We start from the raw sequence: 23,016 nt of genomic DNA on the forward strand, positions 1-23,016 counted from the left end.
TTAAAATTACAAATTAATCCTCCAACATTTACTTATATACCAAATTAATCCCTAAAATTTATATTTTTAATAAAAAAAATAATTTTTTTTAAATTAAATCAGACCCATAGGTCAAGAAATTGACGCATGGGTCTTGAAGAACAGACCGCCGTCTGTTCTTCTTGAGAGAACAGACCCAGATATGTTCTCTCAAGAACAGATCTGGCCAGTTCTTGAGAGAACAGACCTCGTCGGTCTGTGCTCTCAAGAACAGACTTCCGGCGAGGAAAGTTAAAAAAGGTCCCTAGATTAATTAGAGTTTAATTGTTATTAATTAGTGTTTAAATTTGATTAATTAGAGTAAATTAAATTTAATTAGAGACCCACTCTCCAATTAAGTGCCACATCAGCATAAGGGGTGTTTTCGTACCGGTTTTGACAAGTTCAGGGTAAAAGTGATCCGGTTTTTTCAATTTGGACGTTTCTGATACTTTGCCAAGATAAGGGGGTAAAGTGATCCTTTGTTCACGCCAGTTGGCGAAGTGGCATTAAGCATCCCTAGCGGTACGAAAAGATTATTTGATGGTAAGTTGAGGGCTAAATGGAGCTTTTATTCGATTAAGATGCTCCACGTATTAATTCTCAAAAAACAAAAAAAGCTCCACGTATTACTTCTTCGAAACACGGTGCCGCTGCTCTCTCTCTCTCGTAAAACCCTAATTTCTCTCTTCAGGTCAGCTCTCTCTCTTCCCCTCCACATTTTCTTTTCTCTTATACTCATTTATCGATTCATAATAATAGTACTGATTTCCATTTTCACCTCACAGATTCTTTAATTGCAAAAAATGAGAGGACGAAGTTACAGTCCATCTCCTCCGCCACGTGGCTACGGTGGTGGTAGAAGAGGACGCAGCCCTAGCCCTAGAGGAGGAGGACGTTACAGCGGCGGTCGTGGCGGCGGTAGAGATCTTCCTACTAGCCTTTTAGTCCGTAATCTTCGCCATGATTGCAGGTTCTTTTTAATTCTTATCTTTTTAGTTTGATTTACTGTTTTAATGCTTCTCTTACATTTCCTTTTGTGCAGAAATTTAAAATATAAGTACTGTTATCTTATTAATGAAGGTGGTTGTTATGATGCCACTTAGGGTTTCATTTTCTTTTTCAAATTTATGTCAAGAATTTTTCCTATATGTATTTTCTGTTGGTCTTTGTCTGTGATGTCCGCGTTGATATGAGTGATTAGTAGATTGTGAAGATTCGTACTGTAATGATCACGTTCTCGTAGAATTACTTTTTGGAATTGAAAACATTGTGGCCATTTTAAGAGAATGGAAGAAATGTTTTTATCTTTTTAATTGCATATTTGATGAAACATAGGAGGAGCTAATGTTATACCTAGTTAGTTGTATTGAGTTATTTTAGAATCAATATTTTGTTAGAATGTCACAGTTATTTTTCGAAATAGAGGTTTTGTTTATGGTTAATGTTGCTCTAATTTGCAGGCAAGAAGATCTTAGAAGGCCTTTCGAACAGTTTGGTGCTCTCAAGGACATCTACTTGCCTAGGGATTATTATACTGGGTGAGCATGGTCCTCTTAATAAACTTGTGTATATTTGTCTAATTATATGATGTTGTCACTCGATTTTCTGTTTTTTCCGTACGTTTGATGGAGTTTTTCTTTTGTCCGGTAAATGTGCCGTGGGTGAGTTTCATTAAGCTGGTAACCTTGAAAGTAAAAACTTTTTTCAAATATTTTGATTTGCAGTCCCATCATTATTTCCCCTTTATTTTCTCCGCTGTTTGAAAAACTTGTAGGTTTAAGATATGCTCTATTTTGCAACTTTTCTCATAGTTTTTTTTTTAATTCAATTTTTTTGAAAGTATTGTGAGTTTTTAAGTTTTCCGATCAAGCTCACTTGTCCCATCAAATTAATGATGTTTGTATCGGGGCATTCTCTTTCATGATATTTTGTAAACAAAAGTTGGGTCTGTTAATTGAAGTTGTTGAGATTTAACAGTGAACTTAGAGTTTTGGAGACATCAATCAAGTAATTAGAGTTCTTTTGAAGATGATGTTAATGGTAATGAAGATTGGAAGGAAGTTGAGTTTGAATTGTGAAGATTGTTCCAAGTCTTGAAGAATTTCAAGTCATCTTTAAACTGACACTTGCAAGGTCAGCAGCCTAGTGCTTGCTTTCTCATGATTATCATGACCTTGGGATTATTATGTTAGTAATTTTTATTGGCAAAAGGTTTATGGGGTGTGCTGTCTTGCCTCTCTAGTTGCCATTGTGATGCTTTTATTTTTCTTTATGTTTTTGGATCTACTTGTTGCAGGGAACCCCGTGGGTTTGGTTTTGTCCAATATTCAGATCCTCAGGATGCTGCTGAGGCCAAACATCATATGGATGGTAGGGTTCTTCTTGGTCGGGAGTTGACTGTTGTATTTGCAGAGGAGAACAGAAAAAAGCCATCTGATATGAGGCATAGGGAGCGAGGGGGAAGGTAGACTTTACCTTTGTTTGTTACACTTATTTTATGAATTTATAGGCCAGATCTACTTTATATGATTAATATTGTTTCTTTTGTTTTCTTCACTTGACCATTCTACTTGCCCTTTGCTCTTCTTGCCAATTAAGTTAGAGAGAGTGGAGGAATTTCTAGTGTCTATCTAATTGGAAATATAAATTATGTAATTGTAATAGAAACACTGGCATATTAAATGGTTCAACAAATTCCAAAAAGAAATCTGATTACTTGTAATTATGTACTGTGAGCTGGTGTAAAACTTAATTTTGATAGATTCATCTCATTAATTTCTTCTTTTTATCCTGATGTATTGTGAAATAATTTTTTAGGCTTTTTAGGTTAATGGGCTTTATTACTTTCTGAAATTGAAGCTCCAAAAATACTGTGTATTGCCTGTAACTAGGAAGCATGAAAACAATAACATTTTGATAGTAAGTGAATCATTAAGGGTTCTATATCTCATTTTAAGATTAGATACTGTACTTATGATCATTTTATACTTTTTTGACTTTGTTTTAGAACCCGGTTTCGTGATCGAAGACGATCCCCACCTCGTTCTTCTCGATCACCTCGCTATTCTCGTTCTCCACCTCCTCGCCATACAAGGTCCCGCAGTCGTGAGTATTCCCCTCCTTCTAAAAGACGATACTCAAGGTAATGTTATTAACTTATTCTTACTTTCTAGCTCCTGTGTTTTATATTGCAGAATTTTCTTTTTTATGTCACTGAATTTTTTTCATAAATTGCTCTTGTTTACTTAGAGATTAGTTGTTGAGAAAATTTGTTATCGATAATAACATCACTGTCAAATAACCAATCAACTCTTAAGTGTAAGCTGTTAGGTGAGTTCAACTATGATTTTGTTATCTCTAATGCACCCTGCAATCGGCATTATGATTAATTAAACGGCAATGGACAATGATTGGATTCTAGATTTTCCGATCATAGAGGCTCTAATGCTATATCAAATAACCAATCAAACCTTAAAGATTTTGTTAGGTGAGTCTCTAACTGTGGTTTTGTTATTTCTAACAACCAGTATCGAGTCCCTTTAATTAAACTAAGAACCCTTGTAATTTTCCAATAATCCTTTTAATTTAAGGTTTTTTATTTTATCAGGTTCTTTTAGGATTAGAGGTGACCATCATTTTCTTTTAAAAAAAACAAAACTGCCTCGTTTCTGAAATTTGGTTTGACATTTTTAAACTCAATCTGCTCAAGAATTAAAAGAGTAAGTAATTTTTTTGTTTTATGGAAAATAATGCGAACAACCAAACTACATTGAAATATCTATGGTTACTTTTCACTCTCTTTTCTATGCTGCTTGAATATAAAAAGAAATTGAAGAGCTTTTTAAAGAGCTAGTGCATAAGTATTTTCTTGTCAATTTAACTGTGTTGTGCTGCTTGAATATAAAAAAAAATTGAAGAGCTTTTTAAAGAGCCATTGCATAAGTATTTTCTTGTCAATTTAACTGTGATGTGTTCTAAATCTAGTGTAAAACCTGGCATATAGCTGCAATTCAGTCAGTTGTGACTATCACCACTTATAGAGAAAGCATTTTTTCCTAGTCAGATTATTGTATTTAGATTAGCGATTTAATGCCAATAGTTATCGAATCATCATGAACAGAAAATAACAATATTAAGCATTTAATTTTTCTCTCTTCAATTTTTCCAAGTAACTAGACAAATTCACAGAACCAGTCAAAACTGTATTAAATCCTCCAAGTAAATTAACGGAACCATTATATTAGGTAATAAACTACAGGCCTTAGCTTTTCTATTTTTTTTTTGTTGAACTTGGCTCCTGTACCATTATCATTTGAGTCCATTAAAAAACTATTTTTCATAGACACTTAGAGAGCCTCAAAGTAAAATCTACAAACTGAGCCAGGTGGAATACCAAAAAGCGAGATTGTTAACCTCCCAAAGGAGAAAAGAAAAACATTCCAACGATACTCTCTTTCTCCAAGTTGACTAGTTCTTAAACTCTCTTTGAATTATGTCTCTCTTCTTCCTTGATTCACATCGCCCAAAATGCATCTAGGTTCTCTTTTTGGGAGCTCCATTGCTGGCCTTTTAGGACTTAAGCATGGTGGGTGGGAGGTTCATTTAGATAGCTGAAAGGAAGCTTTAATCTAAGTTGGTTAGGTTGTCATGTGCTCCAGAACTCTTGATCTATGGTGTTAAAGGTTGAAATATGAAGCTTAAATATGAATGCATGGGAGATTAATGGAGGTTAGGGTGGTGGACAATGATGTTGAAGGTAGATGAGCTGAGTATGATGCACAATGGTAGCGGAAGGCATGCGAGATAAATATGTGAGATAGTTATGTGTATACCAAGATAAGCTCAAAATTTTCGGCCTAGCAAAAATCAATCAAATTGACCAGTCTGAAATTTTCATTAATTTTGGTAGTTTTATACCCTCAATACTTTTGGAGTTCCGGTTCATTTCAGTGGAATTTGATTTGCCTGTTTTTGAATAGAATTGTCTCTGATGCCTATTCACCCCCATTAATGAAATTAGTCCATGCTGTTTGACAAATACCAGTAGTCTTAACTAACTCGACGTTCCTGATTCCATAATTATGTGTGTTAACCATTTTGTGAATGACTACTGATGTGAGAAAATGTGGTGTATTTTACTGTTTCCTCAAAATCTATATCTATGGGTGTGCATTTGGTTCGAACCGAATTAGAATTTTGTTTACTTCCAAAATTGAACCGAACTGAATTTACTAGGATTTAAAATATTTCTCACAGAACTAAACCAGTCAGTTTTGATGGTTTTTTTTGGTTGATCCGGTTTTGCATCTCAACTGACTTTTTTTTTTAAACTTTTAACACCAAACCAATAACATTAATCTTTTTATAATGCTAAATCTAACCGAATTGAATTTGTTGATCTAGTATGGTTATTCAATTTGGTTTGGTTTTTGCACTTTATCTATATTTATGTAGCATGCTTATGAGGTTATTCTCTTTGAGGCAGATCCATTTCACCTCAAGAGAAGAGATATAGTGAGGAGAGGTCATATTCACGATCAAGGAGCCGCAGCCGAACTCCAATTAGGGATCAAAGTCAGAGCCCAAGAGGCCGAAGCCGGACCCCAGAACCTAGCCCTAGAAGAAGCCGAAGCCGGACCCCAGAACCTAGCCCTAGAAGAAGCAGAAGCCAAAACCCACCACGTGATGAATACCCAAATGGAGACAGGTCTCCTAGCCAGTGAGACACCGCCATTGTAATGCTCAACTTGTTTTCGGATATGTTTTAATGTTGGTGCAAGTGATGTAGGAATTGCTGTTGTTTTTAAACATAAGAGAGGATGCCTTTTTGTTGTTCTTCCAATCAAGTAAATGTGTGGAAATTTTTCTGTATTGATTTGGTTGTTCAGTTAGAGTTCACTATCATGACATTTCTAGCTGTTGCACTTTTTTAATCTGCTGTTTGATTTCTTTTATGAACTGTTCATATTGTCAGATAACTCTATTTCTGAAAATAGAGAACATTTTACTAAGATTATGTTATCATATTTTTTCTGTTGGAAATCAAAGTGGGAGATAAGGTGCTAATGAAAAAGCTAGGTATGCTTTTGACATTTTGCATGCTCAAAAGTTGCACTTTACAACCAAGCATTAATATTCTTGGGATTTATTTGAATTTATTTGCTTTTCTTCTAAATATTCAAAAGTTTGAATTGGAATAATATTGTCTGCTTGTCACTTTATATTTGACACAGTTTTTTTCTATTAAAGCTTCTTTACATTTATATAAAGATAAAATAAAATTATACTGATTGATATATATATATATATATATAGATAAAATAAAATTATACTGATTGATATATATATATATATTTCAATTTCTTTTATAGCAGATAATATCTAAATGAATATTCAAAAGTCACCATCTGGTCCATATATTGACAATAATTTTTACATTTTTATAATGGGTCAGCCTGCCTGTTTTAAATGGCTGTGTTGTGTGTACTGTTTGTCAGTTTGCCATCGCTGCTGAATAACAAGTGGCGCCATTATGAATTTTCCCTGTTGAATTGCATGTTAATTTAAAGGTTTAATTATTTAAAAACCACTCACTTTGAATTTTTTTTCCGTTTATATCCTGATTTAGGAAAAAATTCATTTATACCCTGACGTATGTATTTATGTTTCACTTCTACCCCGAGGCACTAAATTAACCTCTTTTCATCAAGAAAAAAGTTTAAAATAGTTTTTTATTTTTAACCTAAGCTAACTAGAGTTTAATTAAAAATGATTTTTTCTCTAAATGAAGGACTATTTTAAACTTTTTTTAAATGAAAAGAGGTTAATTTAGTGCCTCGGGGTAGAGATGAAATATAAACACATACGTTAGGGTATAAATGAATTTTTTTCTAGGTCAGAGTATAAACGAAAAAAAAGTTCAAGGTGGGTGATTTTTAAGTAATTAAGCCTAATTTAAAACATAAAAATATAATTTAATCTAAAAAATTTATTGGTTTTTTTATTGGCTCAGTAACCAAACAAATATAAATATTTAACAAAAGAATTAACTACAGTCAAACAATTGTATTATATCATCTTGGCTAAAAATTAAAATAAACTTTAATCGATAAAATTAAAAGGTTTGTCTAATTATTATTTTTCTAAATATTTGAATTTATTTAATAGTTTTATATTTTTATGAAAAAATTATTTTCAAATTTTCACATATATCATAATTTACATTTTCGATCTCTTTGTTCATAAGTCATTCTTCCATTTTTATTTATATTATAATTTTACTGTTAGTCAATTAAGTCAAATAATTTAATTAAAAAACATTAAAATTAATTTACTACTTAAAGTTATACTTTTACTGCGTATATATTATTATAAAATTATTGACTTAATGACTTAAATTTAATTTTGGCAAATAGCTCACTTTAGCTCCTGATATCGAACTAAAAGAATAAATAAGCCTTTAAAGTCGAGGTTGGCTCATTTCACACCCTATAATTGTTCAAAACGGCTCACATCGAACCGAAAATATAACACCATTAATTTTTACCGTCAAATGATGACGTGGCACATAGACAAAATGTTCAAAAAAAGTCCTTAATGATTAAAATACTTACCAATTTTATTCATACAAATTTTTTAAACAATTTTCACCCTCTTTTTTATTTAAATAATAATAATTAAAAAATATTTAAAATTAAAATATTTATCAAAACAATCGAAACATAATTAAACATTTCGAAACAAAACTAAACGCTTCAAAATTCAATGAAACGCTTCAAAATCCAACTAATTAATTTTTTTCTAAATCTAGTCCACGCACTCGCTCCCAAAAACCCACCGTTAACCACACCGATAAAATAAATTTGAACTAAAAATTAAAAATAAAATAAAAAAATCACTGGTCCGGACTGTTCTTCCTTGGGGAAGAACCGGTTGTCCTTCCTCGGGGAAGAACAACCAATCTGTTCTTCCCCATAGAAGAATGGATCAGATCGGCTATTCTTCCCCAAGGAAGAACAGTCAGGTGTTCTTCCCCAAGTTTAGTTCTTCCTCAAGGGGAAGAACAACCGGAGAAGACGAATGGGTCGTCCCGTTCGTCTTCTCCAATGAATTTGTTTTTTTAATTTTCTTGGTTTAATTAGATATAAATTTGTAATTTATAATTTAATTAGGTTTAAATTTGATTTTAATTGGTTTTTTGAAACATTTAATTAGAGTTCGAAGTATTTAATTGTGTTTTATTTTTTTTAATATTTTAACTTTAAGTATTTTTTAATTATTGATATTTAAATGAAGAAGAGGGTGAAAATGGTTAAAAGAATTACAAATATAAAATTGGTAAGTATTTTAAATGTTAAGGATGTTTTTGAAATTTTTCCTTACATGCCACATCATCATTTAACTGAAGAAACTAACGGTAGTGTAATGTGAGCCGTTTTGAAAAACTACGGGGTGTGAAGTGAGCCAACCTTGACCTTAAGGGCTTATTTATTCTTTTGGTCCGACCTCAGGGGTCAAAATGAGCCTTTTGCCTTTATTTTTTTTATAAATTTACTAATGTTTTATTTTTTCAAAAAATTGTTTTTTATTTTTTAGTTTTAAAAAGTAAATGAAGTAAGAAAATTTGAAAAAATAAATATAAAAAAATAAAACAGATTAAATAGATTTATTAAGTATTGAATTTTATAAAATATAATTTATGTTTATATTTGTGCCAAAAATAAATTTAAAAACTAAATTAAAATTTAGTATTTATTAGTTAAATATTTTAATTTGATTGAGTAAAACAAAAAAAAAATGAAACAGTTAAAATATTAATGAAAATAATAATAATAACATTATTTAATTTTTAGATAAGAAGAACGGAAATATAAATTATAGCATGTGAATAATTTATTATTATTTTTTTATAAAAATATTTGAATTTCGTTTTTGATGAATCTGAGAGAAAATCCAATCCATAAATATAACAGTGAACATTGAATACTTTTGAGTTTTTGCCTATTTATAATGTTCTCTCGTATATAAATACAAAATGGATACATAAATATTCATAAAAGAAAAATGAATAGAGACATGGTTATCCAAAAAAAAAAATGGATATAGACATTTTGAGAGTTGATTCAATTGGTAAACACACATAATGTTTTTATAATATCCAAAAAAAAAAATGATTCAACACAACAATTCCACCACACTGCAACAAATTAATAAACGTTTATAATATTAAAATAAAATATTTAATAATAAAAAATAAAAATTTTAATATTTGTAGCGTGACACAGCTATAATATGAAATACTAAAATTAAAAATTAAAAATAAATTATATTACATATTTTAATATTTAAACACTCATGGGTGGTTATAATAAGACGACGTGACATTACCGATACGTAAAATATTAAAAAAGAACTTTTAAATAGAATGCAAAAACCTACTAATATTAGGGTTATTTTTTTATTTTGAATTAGTCTTTATGAGAAAGAACCAATAGCTTAAAGCCTTAAACCGTTTCACTTGACTTTTGAGATGTCTTTGCCATTTGAAGGTTTACTTAAATGAGTTTTGGAGGGAAATTTGAGAAAATAAAATGTTTAATCTATTTTTTTTATAATTGAGGAAAGGGGAGCATTTGTGGGAGAAATCGAACTCACGACTTAACAGTTTGCTGCTCAGCGCTTATACCATTTGAGCAGTAGCTCATTGATTTTAATCTATTTTAAGGGCATTCAAAAAGTTTGTAATAAGACAAAAGAGATAGAGAGAGAAAGAGAAAAGGGTGGCATTAGAGTTTCTTAATTACTCTCTAATAACCCTTTAATTATTTATTAATTATATTTACCAGTTTATCAAGAATGTTCCTTCTTCTTCTTCCTGTTTGGTTTTTCTGCAGTTAAACAAACAAACAATACTACTATTTTAGTGGGGCTTAACTTAACTTAACTTAACTTAAGCAATCTGTCTGAAGACTGTAGCTTTAGCTACTTAATTATTTATTTACCCTTTTCAAACTAAATTATTTTGTTGCTCTACAGAGGTTTATTTAGGGCTTTGTTTTAGTTCTCTCATTGGACTCTTTCAACTGGGCAAGCTTTTATCAGGTACTTCTTTTCTTTTGCTCATCTGGGTTCTAATCTTTTTTAGCTTTTTTTTTTTTCACTTTGGAAATTAGGCCAAGATTCCACTTTCTAGTGGTCTGCTCATGTGTTTGGTTGCTTCAAAGGTGCTACATTGCTGTCTGTTGCATCTTCAATGTTCTAATTAGATGGGTAAATTGTTGTGAGTTTAAGTGTCATAGAAGGCTAGAACATGTATTTGTTGCAAAAGTTGTTCTCATTACAATGCCATGGAAGATAGCATCCGACTACGAGAGTCTCATTTGTTAGAAGTTAGTTACGGACGTGGGGTTTGAACCCTTGGAGACGCCTTGACCAACTAGGCTAGGTCCACACTGGCATGGAACTCTTTAGATGACAAGCAGTAAATTGTAGCTTCTGCTCACTAAAATCCTTTGTCATTTTGGTATGGTGAACTGAAATCGACAGAATACTACTGGGTCTAGCAGTTGTTTTTGATGCACACATTAGATCAGTGAATGAGTTTATATGGTCTGCTTTGGCAACACTATGTTGCGATTCTTACTTAGCTTGCGAAACTCCAAATATATACTATTTTGAGAATTGACATCATCACTGATGGGTGGTGCATTTGGGGTAGATTGTCCGAAAAATGGCAGCAGCCATTTTCCAAAGACTAGCAAACCAAATAAATCCAATTCATCATACCATGATCCAGATTGGTGTACCGACCCCTAGAGTACCATATATTAAGCTAAGTGGCGTATTCTGTTCCCATACCCCTACCACGACCCAAACGTACAACATTCCTGGATTAAGCTTGGCCAACTGCATCTCAATTTTAGGTTTTCACATCAAATATCTTCAAGTAGTAGAAGATAGATTTTCAGTGCAACAATGTCAAAACTCAAGTTTGATTTCGACCCTAATACAAAGTCCTATGTTTTGCCATTTCATTTCTATGCAACTATTTATTTATTTATAACCTATTCTATAAAAAAATGTCATTCTGTTGTAATTTGTTTCGGTGTTTCTGTTTTCATGCTAAATAGATGGTCATTGTTGATGGCATAATCTGTGATCTGCTAGAGCTTGAAGAGTTCTTCAATAAAATGAACTAAACATTCATGAATTCCCTGTAACCTATGCTGCTGAGGTTCTTCAAATGCATGTGGTGTTTAGCCTCATAGTATTTCTGCTTTCCTCTTTTTCTTGCATAAATGAAAGAAGTTCTAAAACATTGTGACTGACAGTTTTTTTTTTAATATTGTTTGATACTTTACATCCATTTAGCTTACTTAAGAAAGCTGTTGAATTTAGATTTCTAGGAGTGTTGAATAAATTGAACTTTTACGCAGATTCTTTTTAGATTGTCTACTTCAGCAAGACTTTGCCTTTGGCAATCGGTACCTTATTCCATTTGGCAGTTAAGCTCCAAATAAGAGTGAAAAGCCAAGCGTTTGTTGAACCGAATGGTGCCCAGAGAATGGCTTGGAGGTCTTTTACTCCTAGTTGGCATGGTCAGCAATGCAATAGGTGAGTAAGCAATAATGTTTCAGCATCTGCCACTATCTTTAATTTTATATTAAGCTGTGGACTCCAAGTTTATAATATTACCAGTCAGTTATGCGATTAATGAATATGGAGTCAATTCACACACAGACGCCTTCTTTTGAGACGCAACAAAATGGATTCCTCAGCTCACTTTTCTCTGTTTGCTGTCTGTTTTGTGCTTTATGTTTCGTTGTTATGTCATATGCTACTACCAAAATCATTGTTGTTAAAAACAATATGTTATTGAGTTTTGACCCCCAATTGCGAGAAGGCACAACTGGCATTATAATTTTTTAGTTTGGTTCAGTTTTAAATATAGCAAATTTCAGTTCACTTTTGGTTTAAATTGAACCGAACTCAAAATAATCAACCGAACTGATTGGTTTGATTCAGTTTTGTTTAAAACATTTTCAATTCTCATAAATTCGGTTCACTTCGGTTTGAACCAAATGTGTACCCCTATTAGCTGATATATCAAGTAGAAGATAAAGTTGGCCAAATTATCATTTTGTTTCTAATGGGGACTGTACTTAAGCTGCTTCTTATACAATAATTCTTTTCATGGCGCACTATTCATAGTTATCTTTCTATAAAGAGAAGAAAGTTCTTATAAACCAGAAGTTTGCTAGTTCTGATCTAGCTGATTACTGATACATTTCGAACTTCTTAATCTATAATTTCTTAGGTTGCTTGTAGGGGCGTGCATTCAGTTTGAAAGGAACTAAATTTTGATTTCAAGATCAAATGGAATTGAATTTACAATGATTTAAAATATCTCAAATTGAACCAAGTTGAATCAGTCGGTTTGATTGGATTTTCTGTTCACTTTATGTTTTTTGATTCTGCATGTACCAAAATGGAACTGAATTTTTCTACTTTCAGAACTGAACCGAATCACAATTTCTCTGAAGCGAACCAAATTTAATGGTTTGGTTCGCTTATTCGGTTTTTTTCACTTGCTTGGTCAATTTCTTGGCTGAAAGAGAAAGTATCTTGTATTAAACACAGTAGCCATGTGGGCGGGAAGTTTTTCCTGCATTAATTAAAGCTAAGTTCACCAGTGGCCTTTTTTTTTCTCTATTTTTTAACACTTGAAGCTAAGTCGCATTCCTTAAATTTTGTAGGTGCATTTATTGGGATAAACATTGGAATGGATGTTTCTAACATGCCACCAGCTTCGGATGTGGTTGCCATTCTCAAAGCCAATCAAATTACTCATGTGCGTCTATATGACGCTGATGCTCACATGTTAAAAGCCCTTGCAAACAGTGGAATTGAAGTAATGGTCGGTGTCACAAATGAGGAAGTCCTCGGGATTGGGCAATCTCCGGCAACAGCTGCAACATGGGTTAATAAAAATATTGCATCATACTTACCTTCAACCAACATTACAGCCATTGCTGTCGGGAGTGAGGTCCTTACTACAATCCCGAATGCTGCCCCTATTCTAGTTCCTGCCATGAACTACCTTCATAAAGCACTAGTTGCTTCAAACTTAAATTATCAGGTCAAAGTTTCAACTCCCCAGTCGATGGACGTTATCCCTAGACCTTTCCCCCCATCAACAGCTGCTTTCAATTCGACATGGAATTCTACAATTTACCAGGTCCTTCAATTTTTGAAGAATACCAACTCATATTACATGCTAAATGCATATCCTTATTTTGGATACACAACTGGAAATGGAATCTTTCCACTAGATTATGCTCTTTTTCGACCACTTTCTTCAGTTAAACAGATTGTTGACCCCAACACACTTTCCCATTATGACAGCATGTTTGATGCTATGGTGGATGCTACCTATTATGCTATAGATGCTTTCAATAGTTCTGGAATCCCTATTGTTGTTACAGAAACTGGCTGGCCTTGGCTTGGTGGAGCTAATGAACCCGATGCCACGGCTGACAATGCTGAGACTTTCAATAACAATTTGATCCGGCGTGTTCTTAATGATTCAGGCCCACCTAGTCAGCCAACCATCCCCGTTAACACATACATATATGAGTTGTTCAATGAAGATAAGAGGCCAGGGCCTATCTCCGAGAAAAACTGGGGCATATTTTTCACTAATGGTACTGCAGTTTATACTCTTAGCTTGAGTGGTTCTAATCGAATTACCGGAAATTCTTCTGTGTTTTGTGTTGCTAAACAAAATACAGATTCCAAAAAGTTGCAAGAAGGGCTGAATTGGGCTTGCGGACAAGGTGGGGCTAACTGCAGTGCTATTCAGGAAGGGCATCCATGTTATGTTCCTAATACCCTCCAAAACCATGCTTCTTATGCATTTAATGATTATTATCAAAAAATGCAAAGCACTGGCGGGACATGCGATTTTGATGGTGCTGCAACAACAACAACAATCAATCCCAGTATGCTCCTCAACTCTTTCCTTTCAATTCTTTTAAGTAGCTCTTGTACATATTTCCTCCTCTATTGCTTGGCACCTTGTAACAGAAGGGAAAATAGCGATGAATATTTACAGGAACTTCTTAAAAAAATTATCAAACAAGTATTTAAGCCATTTTCTGGTCAATGCTGTGCTAAAAAGACAAAAATAAGCCCCATATTTGTTCAAGTGTCGCCATAATTTTAGAAAAATAATTGATGATCTTGTGTGCAAATAGTACACTTACATACAAAGAATTAAAATGGCAAACCATATCAGAAAATTGGAACTTATTATTGATTCGATGATTGAAAATTCTAAACGCACTAGTTTGATATGCTTTTAAAATACTGATTTAAAAGAAATAAAAGTTAAATTTTATTAATAAAAGTTCATTTTCATTTCTCTATTAATAAAAGTTCATACTAAAATGACATATTCAAAAAAGTGAAGATGCTAACTAGTAGCATAGTTGTTCCTCCACATTTTTAATGTTCGCGAATCGGTTTGTTTATTTGTTTACATGATTTTTGACAATGACGGTGTCCTTTTACAGGTTATGGATCCTGCATCTTTACAGGAAGGTGAGAATCTGAATCTGCTAAAACATTGGTGCATTCCATTTATTACTTTTGATAGTTCTTCTAAACTTGTGAATGTATTGTAACAGTTCAAATTCGAGCACACCCGGAGGAAACTTCCCACCAGTAGCATTCGGACCTATAAGTCCACCAGGAGGGAGTCCGGGTATGAGCTTCCGAGCTTCAAAAATACAATCTCTATTGTCAACAGCATTTCTTGCTCTCTTATTGCTTTGACCGAAAACGTCCGTTCAGTTTTGCATCTCGATACAAGTGCAGAAGATGCCTCAAATGTTGATTAGTTACAACCTCCATTTCTAGAATACAGAATAGTTCAGATGTTTGTCAATTTTGCTTCTGATACAAGTCTTCTATTCTGTTCTTGTCATTATTTGTAGTCCCTTGTGTTTCACCTCAGCTTTTTGTGGTGTGGGGTGTGATCTTAGGGTTCAGTGGAATGTGTAAATTCTTGCTAGACCTTTGGATTTTGAGGATAGTTTTGGATTTAAAACTGGTTTAGACCTTAGATTCTGTTGCAAGGTTAGTCCGTCTGCATGTATAATAAAATTGTTGACTTTTTGTGTATGGTTACTAAAACCATGTTGTTGTAATGTAATGGGAGTATTATTTTTATGGTAGAGGTTGGAATTTGTAATTTTTAGATTTAAATAACATATTTCTATCATTAAATTAAACTTGAATTTTGGGGCTGAAGTGATTGTTTTTATTCATTATACTGTGATAATCACATGAGAAATGACTTTTTACCATGTCCTTATAAATCATTATAAGAAAATATTTCCAAAATTTAGAGAATTAAAATTGTAAATTTAAGGGAAAAGGGGCAAATATGCCCCTAAAGTTTGGGGTGTAGACCAACTAAGCCCCTCATGAATTTCGAGTCTCAAATGAACCCTTAACATTTTGAAAGAGGACCATATACACCCTTATGTCTGACAGCGATAACACAACGCTCCTTCTCGTTATTTATTGTCTACCTATAATTTACACCGCATTTTTTATTGCAGGGAACTAATTCCACGTGGACCTCTCATTAATACAATCACCCACTCACCAAAAGGGGTAAACCTAAATTAAAATCTCTAAAAAACATCTAACCTGATCTGATTGCTCTGAGAAATGGCATACAAACCATCAAACCCTCAATCGCTAAACCTGATCGGTCCTTCAAACCTTCAATTGCTAAACCTAATTGCTCCTTCAACCGCTAAACCTAATTGTTCCTCTAACATCTAAAACCCTAAATCGTTCATGAAACTAATGTTTTGGTCGAAATTTTGAAGCAAGAACCAGTAACTTCTGATTTTAACTAACAATTTCTTTTGTTTAGGTCTAGTGATGTGTTTTATATGAATTTTAAACAACTATTTTGTTTATTGTGTGGTGGACTTTTTTAAGTAAGTAACTTATTGTTGTGTGGTGGACATTGTGATAGTAATGGCATATTTTTTTATATTATTTTGTACCGGGGGAAGGTGTAAATGCATATGGGTGGTTGTGGTCCAAAAACGTGTGTGAACTAATTGTTTATAGGTGTTTAATAAGCATGTGGGGACTGATTTTTTATGGGTGTTTAATATGCATGTGGGGACTGCTTGTTTACGGGAGTTTAATATTTTTGTGGGGACTGTTTATTTCCTTTTTTGTTAAAGAAAATAGAGTGTCCTTTTGAGTGAATTTAATATTTTGTTTTTCCCCTTTAAAATTTGTCCCTTACTTGAATTTTCTATTGTTAATACAGTATGACTGATGGTTTTTGATTGATGTCGTTTTTCATTATGGGGTACATGGGTTTTTAATCCTGATTCTGACTATGTGGGTGATAAAAGAGAGATACGTACGGGTTTTGACCCAGAGTACATGAATTATAAGAAGTTGTTTGTGTTTTATAAAAAAGAGTTGGACCTTGGAAATGTAGTGTCACGACCCAAATTATTGAGCCGAGACCGGCGCTAGGGAATGGGAGTGGTAGCTCCGAAACCCTTAGCAAGCCTAAAACCGTTATTAATTTTTCGCAAATGAAAGTATAATACATAATATGTATTAAAACATTTTCAGGAAAACCTCTTTCGGACAAAGCATTTATAAATATTAAAATATTATACTAGCGTTACAATATAAAATATTGTTTGAAGTCAAAACGTCTATCTAGTATTGACACCTACTGACTACTGCAGCTTTAGGAACTTATACTTGTGCAAGTCCAATGACTTCTGGCACAGTGAAGATGGTTTGTCTGATCCGACTCTGTCTACCTGCAAACATCAGAGTTAGGGGTCAGTATTTGGGAAAATACTGAGTGAGTATGCAACTTATTGTCGGTATTATCAAAATACACATCGCATACTCAATCATATATATATATATATATATATATATATATCTCGATATAATATGAAAATAACATCACATTCATAAATAGCAGATCCGACTGAAACCCTAATCTTAAACCCTGAACTCATCTCATTCCGAATACTCAAATTAAACTGATCCAAGTGGTCCGACCCGGGAGTGTTCACACTCAACCACGTCAGCCGCGACCAATCTCTTAATCTCCAAGTGTGAGTCCAACTCACTGGTGGGTCCAACCCACTAGATACGGGGCTCAGGTTACACCGTAACCGAGTTCTCACTCGTATCGCATTCATATCGTATGCGCATTTCATAATCTCGTAGACAATCTAGACACGCTAGACTGACTCAAATACTGGTGATCACACAGCCTATTGACACCCAATAGGTAGTTGGTTTCTTCGGATCACATGCTAGATACTCATATTCAAACAATAAATGTAATGGCATTCATATAGTCACATTCATCAAACATACCATCTTATATAAGCAAATCATATAAATGCGACGTATTGATAATCATATTCATAATATATGAAAATAACTTTAATAATAATAATAATACGCGAAAGTAAATTGCCACTCACAGTGACCGCTATCCAAAACTGCATTATTATAATCCCGCAAGCGTAAGCTCCATGCGTCGTTCTATCCCTTAGCTATTCTGGCTCGTCGATCTGGTATTTCACCGATATGCCAGTTACTTATTCGGGTAACCTATACGTTAAATTCATAAACGTAGGCTTAGTATTCGAACTCCTAAGTTATAAACTTAGGTTAACCTAATCGTACTTCAAATACGATTCTTAACTTTGATAATCTCTTAATCACACTTTTCTTTTAAACGTCCTAGTTTACGTTTTGATACTCAATCGAATCACGATTGATTACACGACTTGAAATTGTTTGAAATCGAGTTTCCGCGTCGCGTCAGGGCCCAGAAAGCCCAAATCAGGAATCCTTACTCGGCGAAGGACTGCACGTTCGTGCAGCAGTGTACTGCACGTTCGTGCAGTACGCTGCACGTTCGTGTGCTCCACGTTCGTGTAGTGTCCTACACGAACGTGTGCTACACGTTCGTGCAGTCTGCTACACGAACGTGTACTGCACGTTCGTGCAGTCTGCTACACGAACGTGTACTGCACGTTCGTGCAGTCTGCTACACGAACGTGTACTGCACGTTCGTGCAGCAAACGGCTGCCGATGTGCAGCTCCGGGGTTCATTCCCCGGGCCAATTCCGACATGCTTAAACGTCCAAAATCGATTCTAGCACGATTTCCATTAATAACCATCTCAAATATCATCAAAAACGCCAATAGAAACGCGATTACGATTCGTTTGATTCGTTAAAACGAAATAACCCTTATTTATCAATTCTCATAATAAAAACGTCAAGCTTACCTCGATTTGAAGCTTAGCGATAATAGAGAATCGAATTCTGAACGAATCGATATAAAGAACTTGCGATTTGAGCGAGAAACGGCGAAACGGCGGCGGAACGAATTGATCGCCAAAACCTTTCTTCTTCTCTCTGTTTCATTCTTCTGATTCTCTTCTTCTTTCCTTACTCTTAAGGAAAGGTTATATATGTATGGCTAATTAACATTTTGATCCTTCATTTCTCTAACTTAAACCATTTCTCTTTTAAACTTTCTAATTTAACCAAATGGTTAAATTATTCTTTTAACTCGATTGCTTACGTATTATTTATATTCATATAAATAATACTAACTCAATGTTATTACTTTCCGTCAAAATCTTTTAATTACTATTCTCGAGGCTTAATTGGCTAATTTACACTTTCGCCCTTAAACTTCTCAAAAGTGACAATTTAGCCCAAAACGCATCCGCGTCCAAATTTTAAAAGGTCTCCGATTGACCCGAAACTTTTACCACATATACTATAAAATATTTCGCGGGCTTTGGCGAAATAATATCCCTTCGGGTCTTATATGGTTAAATCACCATTTTAGTCCCTGTACTTTATTTTGCGACTTTCTTAATATTTTTCTTTTCCAATTCTAATTCCAACTCTAGAACTGAAATATAATATTAAATCTTTCGCAATAATCCTTTCGAGTCCGTCCTGCTAAAATTTAATATTTATCCTAATCTCTCGGAAATCTTTCTGATATCGCCACTCTAGCGACTTAACACTGGACACGTGGTCCAATTAACTACTTAAATATTTTGGGGTATTACATGTAGGCTCAATCTTCTTACTTGAACCTGAAAGAACATTAAATGATAGCTTATTTCTCTTAGAGAATGATGATAGTGTAGTAAGGGTGTTAAATCACATTAGGAAGTATTTTTGGACAAGTCAGATTCATGTTTATGCTAACCATGATGTTAACATTCCTGTGTATGCAACTAATAGAACACCTTTGCTTATTGAGTACCCTGAACTTGTCACCCATGATAATATTATTGAGGGGGAGACTAGTGAGAGGAGGGATGTAGGTGATTATAATGAAGGCAGTTGAAATATGGGTGATACAATTCAATAGCAGAAATTGAGAGGGCATATACTAGTATTAAGGGGGTATAACCTTGGGGCAGATGTAGACCTTGGGGAAAATAATGATGATGAATCTTCTAGTGAGAGTGAGAATGGTAATGAGAGAGGGGAAGAGAATGAGCAAAGGCAAGAGAATGAGAGAGGGGAAGACAATGATGGTAGTGGGAGTGAGTATAATGGTAGTATTGATAGTGAGAGTAGTGATAAGGAGGGTGAAGTTAATGATAGTGATAGTAATTCAGGGGTTGTTGTGCCAACTGAAATGGTGAGGTATGATGATGAGGATGGTCAACCTCACTTTAGGTTAGGCATAACATATAAAAATGCTATTGAGGCAAGGGCAACAATTGCCAAATATGGAGTTTCAAGTGGTAGGAAGCTGAAAATCAACCATAATGAGCCAGGTAGGATTAGGGCCAAATGTGTAACTAAGGCAGTTTGTGGGTTTCAGGTTTTTTAATCCAAAGATGGGAACAATTCAGGGCCGGTAGTTAAGACCCTTAAGACTGAACACACATGTTATAGGACATTTAGGAATCCACTAGCATTAGCAAAGTTTTTGTCTCAGTACTTTAGGAAGTTAATTATGAAGAATCCTGAAATGAAAGTGAAGGACATGAAGAGCATAGCTGAGGTTCAGTTAAAGTTGAATGTTTTAATCTATATGTGCAAGAGGGCAAATAGGATTGTGAAGCAAGAGTTAGAGGGAAGCTACAAAGGGAGTTTGAATACCTAGATGCCTATGTGCAGCCTTAAGAAGGTCAAATCCAGGAACAACTGCTGAAGTTGAACTCTGCCATGAAGCAAGAAGAAAAGGAAAAAGGGTTTTTAAGAGACTTTATGTATGCTTTGCAGCTTGCAAAGAAGGCTGGAAGGCAGAATGCAGGCCCATCATTGGCCTTGATGGATGCTTCCTGAAAAGTGCATGCAAAGGTATATTGTTGTCAGACATTGGCAAAGATGGAAATGACCAATTGTATCCCATTGTATGGACAGTGATAGACAAGGAGAATATGATAAATTGGGAATGGTTTATGAAGCCTTTGGCAAGAGATTTAATGTTAGGAGAAGGATCAGCAACAACTCTAATATCAGACATGCAGAAGGTAATATCTAAGTACTACCACAAGAACCATGTTGCAGCCACATATCAACACCTAATGCAACCAGCTCCAGGGAAAAGATTCATGAAGTGTGATCAGTATCTCCCAATGCAGCCACCAGAAGTCACAAAAAAATGCATGGGAGGCCAAGAAAGAAGCGAATTAGATATGTCAATGAACCTAACTCAACATCAGGAAAATTTTCCAGGCAGGGAAAGAAACAGACATGTCGCAAATGCCACCAGGAGGGTCACAATAGAGCAACTTGCAAGAATTTAGTAAGTGTATTGTTTTTGTTTCATATAGTGTATTAGTTTATGAATTTAGTAAATGTTTTAGTAAGTGTATTCATTAAGTGTATTCATGTTTTACAGCCCCAAAGTTCTCAGGCTAGTAGCAGCAACCCTGATGCAGCTCCACCTCCATTTGTTTCTTCACAAGCCTCATGTGTCGAGTCAGGTCATGCACCAGCTGCTCAAACATGTCCTACACCAGAGAGACCACTGGTCCCTGAACAAGCTTCACAGACTTCCCAAAGGCCTATACAACCAAGACCACCAAGGCATTCACAAGGCTACAAAAGAAAATTAGCACAACGACTGAGCCGTGCTTCTAGCAGCAGACATTCTACAAGCATATGTTTTGGGACACGTATAGATGAAGATAGTGGGGACACTACATGGAATGTAAGTGACTGCTGATTCTTGTTTAACTGTTGTTTTCATTATTGTTTGGTGCAAGCGTTTGATGAAAGTGTATGCTGCATGTATCGATAGTTGTTTCATTCTTGTTTGATGGCAGCCTGGAATGCCAGGTGAGGCACCAGTTGATTACTCTGAAGGGGGTGGGAATTCTGATGCAAATGTAAGATTTTCTATACCCAATGAAAGAGACATTCAAAGGGAAAGAGCCGGTTCTTCTAGTGTCTCGGCTGAACTCAAAAGGAGTATCAAGTTTCTTGGGAATGGACCAGATGTTAGGTTTGCAACAAATTTTCCATTTAAACCTAGAGCAGGTTTGAAATGGCAGGGGGTTCAAGCTATCAGAACCGAAGATCTTGAGAGACAAAGGGAGGCAGCAATTGGAATTCAACAGAGGACAAGGAGAGAAAGTGAAACAGATTTAGGAAGTGCATAGGTTGCTGCTATATTTTTTAATTTTTGCTAGGAAGTATGATTCCATTATGGTTAAACTAGTTTGGTAATGGCATTTGTTGCTACTTTGCTACATACTTATAACATTTTTTGGTATTTTGAATTAGAAGTTGATTATGAAATTCTCTTTTGTTTGGCTTGTAGTTCGTCAGGAACTTCTTAGTAGCCTTAAACTGCCTTTGTAATGGCAAATAATAGCCAGAAATTGATGTTATATGCCATATTCAGATTAATGGTGCTCAATACCAGATTCAGTGTTATATCTTCATGTTTGCAGCTTTTATTATACATTGTAATTTTGCAAGTTACACCACAAATTTGTCTTCATATTTAGTGTATTGGCAGACCACAAATGGAAGTATTGGCATACCAAGCAATACAAAATCTCACTAATTACCATCAACTCATATTCACTAACAATGCAAATTTCATTCATTAAACACAACTCCATCAAACCATTAAATGGAACCAATACACACTACAACTTTATTTTGTTCTAGAATACAAGAATACACAGTATTACAAAACATGAAAATGCAGAAAAAAATGTATCCCCATCTCAACTTTCTTTTAGCAACCATCAATTCGTAATCTCCATATTGTTGTTTCTTCTTCAATATCCTCACTTCATTCCATAATTTTTTTATTTCAGCTGCAACATTATCTGGTTCGGCTTTCATGATTAGCTCCCTTTTTTCAATTAGGGCATTCATCATATCTTTTTCTCTTACTCATTGACTCATCATGCCATTCAAAAAAATTACAGCCACCATCATCCTAATGAACACAACAAATCACTCTCAATTAAATCATTTACATATAATTTAATATTGATCAAAATAAATACATACCTTGTAATTTATGCATCCATAAAACCTCCTGCAAAGGTTATTTGGTGTCCAAGAGATGAACTTTGGTGCTGGTCGATTTATATACCCTCAAATGTTGCAGTATTTTCTTCCTTCATAGGTGTAATCAGCCTTCGTTCTTCTAAGTTTGCATGAAGAAGAAGATGATGAAGCCATAATCAAAACAGGCGTTGCATCAAATGGAAGAGAAAATAAGAAAGACGAAGGAATATGAGAGGAAGAATGGCGAATTTGGGGGGATTTTATTTTAGGTTTACCCTTTTTGATGAGTGGGTGACTGCATTAATGAGAGGTACACATGGAATTAGTTCTCTGTAATAATAGATGAGGTGTAAATTACAGGTAGGCAATAAATAACGGGAAGAAGTGTTGTGTT

The 23,016-nt window shown here is 34.3% G+C and overlaps 2 protein-coding genes across 2 annotated transcripts; both read left to right on the plus strand.

The window, feature by feature from the left end:
- The first annotated feature begins 603 nt into the window (after window positions 1–603).
- LOC126669300 (serine/arginine-rich SC35-like splicing factor SCL30A) lies at window positions 604–5,930 on the plus strand. Its single transcript, XM_050362741.2, has 6 exons — window positions 604–712; window positions 807–991; window positions 1,482–1,559; window positions 2,318–2,485; window positions 3,029–3,163; window positions 5,507–5,930. Exons 2-6 carry the CDS (start codon window positions 825–827, stop codon window positions 5,742–5,744), a joined length of 786 nt encoding a protein of 261 aa, XP_050218698.1. The 5' UTR covers window positions 604–712; window positions 807–824; the 3' UTR covers window positions 5,745–5,930.
- Window positions 5,931–9,686: 3,756 nt separating this feature from the next.
- On the plus strand, window positions 9,687–15,274 carry LOC126670731 (glucan endo-1,3-beta-glucosidase 4). The gene is made up of 5 exons (XM_050364547.2): window positions 9,687–10,122; window positions 11,457–11,634; window positions 12,777–14,021; window positions 14,595–14,622; window positions 14,709–15,274. Exons 2-5 carry the CDS (start codon window positions 11,571–11,573, stop codon window positions 14,854–14,856), a joined length of 1,485 nt encoding a protein of 494 aa, XP_050220504.1. The 5' UTR covers window positions 9,687–10,122; window positions 11,457–11,570; the 3' UTR covers window positions 14,857–15,274.
- The last annotated feature ends 7,742 nt before the right edge of the window (window positions 15,275–23,016 follow it).

Source organism: Mercurialis annua, linkage group LG2 (assembly GCF_937616625.2).
Source record: "Mercurialis annua linkage group LG2, ddMerAnnu1.2, whole genome shotgun sequence".
Lineage (NCBI taxonomy): Eukaryota > Viridiplantae > Streptophyta > Magnoliopsida > Malpighiales > Euphorbiaceae > Mercurialis > Mercurialis annua.